This window comes from Poecilia latipinna, unplaced genomic scaffold, assembly GCF_001443285.1.
Source record: "Poecilia latipinna isolate Pla-1442-1.1 unplaced genomic scaffold, P_latipinna-1.0 Scaffold545, whole genome shotgun sequence".
Taxonomy (NCBI): Eukaryota; Metazoa; Chordata; class Actinopteri; order Cyprinodontiformes; family Poeciliidae; genus Poecilia; species Poecilia latipinna.
Window position 1 is genome coordinate 77,376 of NW_015113161.1, and position 8,544 is coordinate 85,919.

At 39.4% G+C, this 8,544-nt stretch overlaps 2 protein-coding genes across 29 annotated transcripts in view; one reads left to right on the plus strand and one right to left on the minus strand.

The window, feature by feature from the left end:
* The window catches only part of LOC106952887 (voltage-dependent L-type calcium channel subunit alpha-1D-like), a 74,149-nt gene extending 68,330 nt beyond the window's left edge, over nt 1-5,819 (minus strand). For 13 of the 28 annotated variants that reach the window (XM_015041295.1, XM_015041304.1, XM_015041307.1 and 10 more), the window contains exon 1: nt 4,523-5,817. In XM_015041295.1, coding sequence (XP_014896781.1) covers nt 4,523-4,640 — 118 coding nt within the window. In that variant the 5' untranslated portion in view covers nt 4,641-5,817. Of the gene's footprint in view, nt 1-627; nt 1,693-4,522 lie in introns of those variants that run through there. The other 15 variants (XM_015041290.1, XM_015041285.1, XM_015041289.1 and 12 more) reach the window with 5 other exon arrangements.
* dcp1a (decapping mRNA 1A) overlaps nt 2,247-8,544 on the plus strand; it is a 12,408-nt gene continuing 6,110 nt past the window's right edge. The window contains exons 1-5 of the mRNA XM_015041313.1: nt 2,247-2,465; nt 2,787-2,827; nt 3,821-3,948; nt 5,880-5,946; nt 7,382-7,520. Of these exons, the coding sequence (XP_014896799.1) occupies nt 2,334-2,465; nt 2,787-2,827; nt 3,821-3,948; nt 5,880-5,946; nt 7,382-7,520 (507 nt within the window). The 5' untranslated portion in view covers nt 2,247-2,333. The remainder of the gene's footprint in view (nt 2,466-2,786; nt 2,828-3,820; nt 3,949-5,879; nt 5,947-7,381; nt 7,521-8,544) is intronic.

Sequence of the window (8,544 nt, forward strand, 5' to 3'; positions counted from 1 at the left end):
ACTGTTCATCCGCCTCTTGCATCCTCGAATCCACATCGAAAAAATCCGTTTCAAATCCAACTCATCGTTGGAAGGAACCCACCTGAAGACGACGAAGCGAACCCGAAGCGGAGGCGCTAACCTGAACTATAAAAGAAGATTTTCGGAGCGCAGACCCTGAGAGGAGCGCCGAACATTTTCGCCACACATCCGGGTGCCTGCCTGGCTGCACACACTCAGCCGCGCATCCGAGAGGACTGACTGGCTGGCAGCAGCAGCGGCGGCCAGTCAATCCGCTGCTGTCAATTATTCTCACTGCGAGGCTGGGCGAGAGGGGAGACCTGTGGAAAGTTGGAGCGACCAGAACAGTGTGTGCGCAGAAAACGCGCAAGGGTGCAAGCCTGAGAGACGCATCTACATTAAAAAAAAAAACATCCAATACTAATTGTTTTACTGTTTATAACCTGAAGAAAAAGACAAAGTTTACTCCTACGTGTAAGAGTAGAGTTTTGGTGAAGGGGTGGGGGGTGAGGGGAGGCATTGATGGCACTGGAAAACCAATATCTGGTGTCGGTGGCTGAATTACGTCATCTAGTATTTTTGTCTCTCCTTTGTAAATACGCACTATGTTCCAGGTATTAGACTTACCCCTCAGGGGTCTCCCCCTTATAATGAACGGCATTCTGTCACCTCGCTCTCCTCCCGGGCCTCATTGCGCCGTTTTCTGTGCTCTCTCGACGGCGATGCAGAGGGGAATGAATTGTTCAGAGAGGCTCTGGTGGAAGGTTAGCAGTGATTGGATTACCTGTGCCTGCATTGAGGATAAAACAGTTTCACCGCAGAGGGGTAATCCTGCGATTATAATCCCTGCTCCAATGTTCCCCAGACTAGAGAACCAGGGCCAAGCAAGTGGGTCTGGCAGTCACAATTTAATGACATTACACTTATTTTATCCCTCAAAGTCCTGCACTGTCACTGTTGTTGGAATTGCACTTCCACTAGGAGGCATGAAATTTGGCTTATTTTTTAAACAGCACTAACACTGGTTTGATTATTTTTATGTTTTATTGTTGAAAAAGATGTAGCACTTCTTAAAGATCTATGGTGTAATAACAGAAAAACGTGGTATTTTTATTTATTTATCTTTCAAAATCCTGCATTTGCATTTTAGTGTTAAAGTAATTGAATTGAATATATTTTATGTGGACTACATAATCATTTGGAATATCAATGGTACAATTTCAAACAGCAAAAGTTAGCAGTGATGACTGTGAGATTAAATTCTTTTGGGGTTCTCTATATGTTGCAATGTGCTGAATAAGAATCAGGTTTAATGGCCAGGTTTGTGGGCTTAAACAGGTAAGTTGACTTCAGATATGCTCAGTGTACATATGTTACATATACCGGTAAATATAAAAACATTAGAGGAAATTTTAAAAAATAGAACAACAGTAATTGCATATGTTATTGTCCAATATGTTTGGTTATAACTATGCAAATATGCACCTCTTGTTTTGAGGTTTTTAATCTATAGTTGAAAGAAACTACTCAGGAATGCTGGAACTTTTTACACCCACAAGGTGGAGCTTGTTTGTTTAATCATCATGAACAGATCATCCCTCTGTTTAGAAATTCATTTTAGTAGGGATTTGCAACATGCAAACAAAATCCACTGATAAGACTGAACTTGTTTTGTTGTTTTAAAATACACTTGTATTAAATACACTATGACAGTGTTTCCCAACCCTGGACCTCAGGGCACACTGACCTGCATGTTTTAGATGTCCCCCTGCTTCAGCACACATGATTTCAATTGTTGACTGATTAACAGGGTTTTGCTGAATTGCAATCATCTGAATGGGGTGTGTTGAAGCAGGGGAACATCTAAAACATGCAGGTCAGTGTGCCTTGAGGATCAGGGTTGGAAAACACTACACTATGATACTTGCAGGAGCTATCAATGTAAGATATGCTTCAATAAATAATTCTGCCTTCCTGACTACGCTGATTTATTTACATTATTGTTTTACAAAAGTGCAGCAACATTACCCCCATCATTGTCCTGGAATACTGAATGCCCTTAGCAAGCAAGCATGATGTCAAAATTCACAGTGTTTATTTATTTATTTATTTATTTTACAAGATTAACTAAAAATAATAATCTACATACGCAATCAAATTACTTATTAATTTACCTTTTCGTGTTATTTACGCGCTATGGAAAACAATTTCTGAAGTTAAAAGTTCTACTGCTCTTTTGTCATTAAATAAAGGATTCTCCGGGGAGATTTTTGGACGCCACTATTTCCGGGTACGGCGGAAGCTGCAAGTGTTTGGAGAAAATCCGTCCGAAGATGGAGACTTTAACTGCGGGACATATGATGAGCTTAGCTGCTCTACAGAGACAAGACCCGTATATAAATAAGCTGCTGGATGTTACCGGTCAGGTAGCTCTCTACAACTTTAACTCCAAAGTGAACGAATGGGTAAGTTTGGGAAGAATGGGCAAAGCTAGCTACATGTTTATGTAGCATATTAGCTATTCTCTCTAAAATAAAAATGCTTAAAGACATTTTAATAAATCATGTTAAAATTTATCCAAGCAGCGCTGGTAGCCGTCGGGTTCGACCCAGGTTCTTTTTCTTGTACTCCAAGGGAAATACGTACATTATCGGCGTTATTAAGCTAACCGAGTCTCGCTAGCAGCGGCTAACTGTAGCCGCTGTTTTTTGTTTTTTTTTTTTAATTCACCCGCTTTGGGTTTGCTTTTATTGTTCCTGACTGAGACTGCATGTTTTCTATTTTAGGAGAAGACTGAAATCGAAGGAACACTATTTGTCTATTCGAGGTAAGAACACAAGGTGTTTAAATACAGAATCACGAAGGTTGTTTACTGGTGTTTGTTACGTCGCCTTAAGCTGTCATTTGACGTATTTAGCGCACGTGTGCAGGCCGCTGCCCTTGTAAACAACAGGGACATGTGATGGAGTCGCCTATTCCTAAAACATATAGTCTGTTAAAATATACATGATAAAAAAAAAGGTATTTTCCTGTTTCAAGTGTACAGGGACGCAACATATTCCATGATGTTATAACTTGTAGAACAAAGATGAGGTCTACGGTGTCCCATTTGATACTTTTTTGTTTTTCATGTTCTTTGGCTTTGGAATAAATTTGTTGGAAAATCTCTTGGAAAGATTGACAAATAATTGGTTTCCACATACATCGAGTATCTCTGTGTCTGTGTGGAAACAGTACGGTTGTACTTAAATATTTGCATAAAGTTTTGTTTTCATTTCATTCAATAAAAGCTAGATGAGAATATATGTGAAAGCCAAATTATTTTTTTTCAGAACCTGGTAAACAAGTTTATAGTGACATGATGCATAAAACCTTTGAATTGAAACACATTGTAAGTTTTGTCATGACTTTAGATGTCTATATTATATTTGGTTGGGTTGAGCATGAAATAAAAAAAACTTGTAAATTTATTGAGAAAATATTAGGAGTTCAACAGTGCACAAATTCAAACCAAGAGCTTTTTGGTATGGCTTTTTCTGTTTTGCACACATGCGTACGAAATAAATGCAGTGTTGTTTTAAAGCCGACAACACTCAGAAAGACTTGACTACAGCTGTCTTTATAAATCTGCTGGATGATAAATTATCCCTGTAATCAGGGAATATTGTTGTTTTGAGACCATATATTGATAACTATGATAGCATAGTAATGCAAGTTTGAATTCTCAAAGACCAATAAGCTAATTTGTAAATGATACTTAACACTGGAACTGGAAAATATTCAACATAAGTGATTTTTATAACATCTGACCTTTTTGAAGGTCTGCCTCACCTCACCATGGCTTCACCATCATGAATCGACTGAGTACAGAGAACCTCGTGGAGCCCATAAACAAAGATCTGGAGTTCCAGCTGCAGGATCCCTTCCTGCTCTACAGGAATGGCAACTGTGAGTGTTTTGAGGAAGAAAATGTATACCAAGAGATTTCTCAGCTCGAACAGATCTCAAAGGTTCTAGTCAGTTTTAGTTTTTCAGTCATCAGATGCGCTTCTTGTTTCTTGATTTAAACTTCTTTTACTGAGATAACAGGTTTTGGAGTGACCGAAGTAGCTGAATAAAGGTGATTACACAGTTCTGCTAATCGCAAGAAAAAAATTCACTGGTTTTGAAATATTTCCTGTTATAAAAACAGACACTCCTGATGTGTGGACACTAAAGAAGCACTCATGTCTGACTGCAGACTTTTGAAAGCCTTTAGCTCAAATAATTAGTTAGCCGTCTCATTAAAAAAAGACAATAAACAAATGCTATAAATCTGATTATAACTGTGATAACGTTAGCAGCAGGACAAATATTTGTTGTCTTCTGTTAATGAAAACTATTGGATATTTATTTTAAATTTCCTCTTAAATACAATGAAAAATGAATTTTTTTCCTCATTGTTATCATGCATTAAGAGTCTTTTGTGTCCGTCAGAGTTAAAGCACACACAGTCGCAGTCACACTGGTGTTAATGGTTTACCTCTGAAAAGGCTAGACAAACATCTTCCCACCGTCCGGTGGAACATCTCTCGCCCATTCTGCATGAAGTCATCTTTGAGTCTCCTTGAAGCATTGAGGAGGAAGACCTTGTTATTCATGGCCGTGGCTCGCCGTGCAGCAACTCCAGCTTAGTTTGGCTGCTGCTGTCTCCCTGCATTTGGGAAAGAACCAAGCCCTCACCCCCAAACTTTGACTGGGGCACCAGTCATCTTATCCTACTGTAAGTTGGTGTCAAATCAGGGAAATGGAAAGTAAGAAAGTCCCTCAGATCTTCAGAAAGTAGCTGACTGCGCTGCCTCCAAGGTAATCTATTAGAAGTCTGAAGAGAAGTTTCATCAAAGCAACGAACAAAGAGTTGGATTGCTTTCCCATTTGTTTGCTTATGAGAAAAAACAGCATAGCCAAGGTGAGGGTTAAAGTAGACTGCTCCCCTTTTGGACTCGGTTTTCCCATCAGCCTCGCTGGAATGGACGACATGATGCGGGAACTCGCCGGGTTTCCAAATCAGCAGCTCCTCTTATCGCCTTACTAGAGAGTGAGGATTGTTTTTGTAATTCCTCTTTGGTTTTGATCCATCAGTTCGCCTTGGCTCCAGATGCAGGTCTCTCACTCTCTGGTCTGCTGTTCATCTGCTTCTGTAAATGTGTAGCTGTTGGAACAGATTCCTGGGTTGTGATCTTAAGATGAATTGTACAAAGTCAAAAGTTTGCAGAAGAAGAATCGGTGTAAAAGAGCAGAGTGTCAAGAAGACAGAAGGTGGATTCTTCAGAGATTTTGATAAGGATTATTTGAGTCTAAATCCAGTCCCTTTTGAGTGCCATTGAACTAAGTGCTGCAGGCTGCGGTGTGTGTTCAGAATTGAAATATGCTGTTGGAGAGAAACATGGACTTTAAAACACTTGTTTACATCTTTTCATATTCCCTCTGCTAGCAGGAGGGAGCACAGGGAGGCAAACACTTGGGTTGCTAGGCTGGCACAGCCTCAGGAGGGTCTCTGAGTACACCAGCATTTTGTCACACAAATAACAAAATTGTTCTGTTAACTAAGTATTATTATTACTTTGGTGAAAGCAGGAAAACCTTCAGTTTCCTTTAAATGCAGGTGAAGTTTCTTCCTTTTTTGATGATTATTTTGGAGTGTGGAAACTTATTCCCTTAAACAAATCTGAATTTTCATCTAATCTTTAAATATTTAAGTCTAGATTTATGGCTCCACGGATGTTTTCTTTCGTTTGTCTGGTATTTTAAAGTGCAGAGCTTTGTCCGGTGTAATGCTTCTCCTGATATTCAGTCATAGTAAACATTTTCTAAAATGAAGTGTTTGTGTTTTCTGACAGTGGGTATCTATAGCATTTGGTTCTACGACAAACGGGACTGTCACCGCATCGCCCAACTGATGGTCAAGTAAGTAAGAATGTTCATTTGTGTGCAATTATAATTAATATGAGACATTTACCTCTTTGGTTGGATTTATTCAAGCAGTATTAACTCCTCCAGGTGACAAAAAAGCTTACAAATTATACTTTTCTGTAAATTAGAATATCTTTGAAATAGTTTGGAAATTCATCTGTAAAAGTGTTAACCATATTGCATACAGAGTAAAACATTTGAAGCATTTATTTCTGTCAATTATGGCTGACAGCTAATGAAAACCCCAAATTCAGGTTTCCAGAAAAGGATTAAAAAAAGTTACACTCTAATGTTATTTCATGGCCTAAACAATCACAAGGAAGACTGCGTACTTGACAGACGTCCAGGAAACATCAACAACCTCCACAGGGAGGGTAAACCGCAAAAAGTCACTGTTAAAGACGCTGGTTGTTCACAGTGCTCTGTCAAAGACTGTTAATGAAAGGAAAAAGTGTGTTAGAAAAAGGTGCAGGAGCTGCAGTGACAAGAAGACACTTAAAGCAAGTAAAACTCAATCAAGAAGAGATTCTCAAGCTTTGAACAGCAGGTTGGGTCAGTGCAGGTTTTATTAAAGATATGGACTAAAACTATCACTCTGTGTGTTTTGGCTTTCCTGAATCGGAGACAATAGAAGTTTATTACTAAGGATAAAAAAGGCTCTTCTTCTGGTAAAAAGTTCCTTTTTGTAAGATGAGAGTGAAATTTGGAGTTTACAGAAAGAGAGACGTCTTCAGTCCAAAGTAAGGATATCTGTCTACTAGGGCATTTTATCGCCCTTCATGCTTCCTTCAGCAGACGAGCTTTATAGAAATGTTGATTTCATTTAACTGGAGCTCTTGGCACTTGCCGACACTCACAAAAAGTACCAATTCCAGCTATAATACCCGTAGCATCTTAGTGCTTAACCTGCCAGTAAACTGCCTGACCTGAATGTCAGAGGGAATCTAAGCAGTTTTTTTCAGTAAGACATAACAAATCCAGCAAAGCAAATGAAGATGAAGGCCAGCATGTAGCCATTCCATAGAGCTGAGGCAGTAATTCATGCAAACCCCAACCAATTATTGAGTCTATAAAGTAGAGCAGATGGGTGTACTTTTGAGCAGGATGACATTACTGCGTGTCCCTTTTTATTATTGATCTGATGTAGTCGTCTAAGTTTCTTAGAAACTGAGTTTTGGGTTTTAGTTCTTGTTTGTAACTGGAAATTAAAATGTAATTGAATCGCAGTGTGTCTGATGAAACTATTCAAGTTTGACATTTTCAACATAATTACTTGTAGGAAAGAGTGGAATCTTCCTTTATTTGTCCTTCAGCAGGAAAATTCACATTCATCAGCAGCAAATTGACAGGCTAGTGTCAATAACGATAATACATCATCAAAGTCATTCTGATTTGAAATGTACATGCGCTGCCTCAATCCGTTCTCCAGGATTGTGAAACAAGAAGCGGACCACGCCCTGAGAAAAACCCCAGAGAGGGTCGATCCAGGGAGAACCAATGGAGTCGCAGAATCCCGACCCATCGACATCCTGGAGCTGCTCAGCAAAGCCAAGGAGGAATACCAGAGGGTGAGGGAGCGCTGCATGTTGCCTCATTATTTCTGTTCATCTTTACAGGATAACATTCTTACTGTAAAACCTATCAAATAACAGTGAATGTCTTTATAAACACCAACACAGACTCTTAAAAATACGTTTTCATGTTACTTGATATTCTCTGTGATATGAAAAATTTGATTATTTTAGGCATAGCAGCCACTGGACACTCTACTAAGGAGGTTTTAACATGTTTTTTTTTGTTTTGTTTTTTTTTTTCTGAAAAAAAGAAATTCTTATTCTGTCAAAATGAATGTAATGTCCAAATGCTGCCAGTAGGTTGCAACAACATCTAAATAGTTATAGTCTAAACCAGTGGTTCTTAACCTGGGTTCGATCGAACCCCAGGGGTTCGGCGGAGCCTCTGCCGCGGAGGTAAAGACACACCTGTGTAAAGTCGTGATGACGCCCCGCTTTGCCATCACTTGCTATAGAGGATCACGTTACATTGCTTAGCCAATCAGAGCTGCGGAGGAGCACTGACTGAAGGAGCACTGATTGTTACTGCCTTTTAGAGGCAGGTGTCCAGTGCCGTGTATTACCACCCCCCCGTGCCGTGGGGGGAGTAATAAAACTAATATAATTACATTACTAAATCAGAATACCGCGAAGTCATTATTATTTATTAATTTTTCATTCTCTTAAGAATGTAGAGCTAATTAAATGACCTAAACAATTCCTTAAAGTGGTTCCAGTTTCTCTTGATGGTCAACCTGTTGAAACTGTGGCAAATTTGAAATACCTTGGTTCGTTCCTGGACAGTCAGCTCAACTTTGCTGAAAACACTGACTATATTTTGAAGAACTGTTCTCAGAGACTCTACCTTTAAGAAGAATTAATGATCTTGGGGTGACCCAACTTACAGAAGGGTTCAGTGAATGCACATATGAAACTGGTGGGTTCGGTACCTCAAAAAAGGTTAAGAACCACTGCTCTAGAGCAAAGAATCACCGCTGGGTTCTCTGTGCAGGGTGTTCTAACCTCAACGCAACACCCC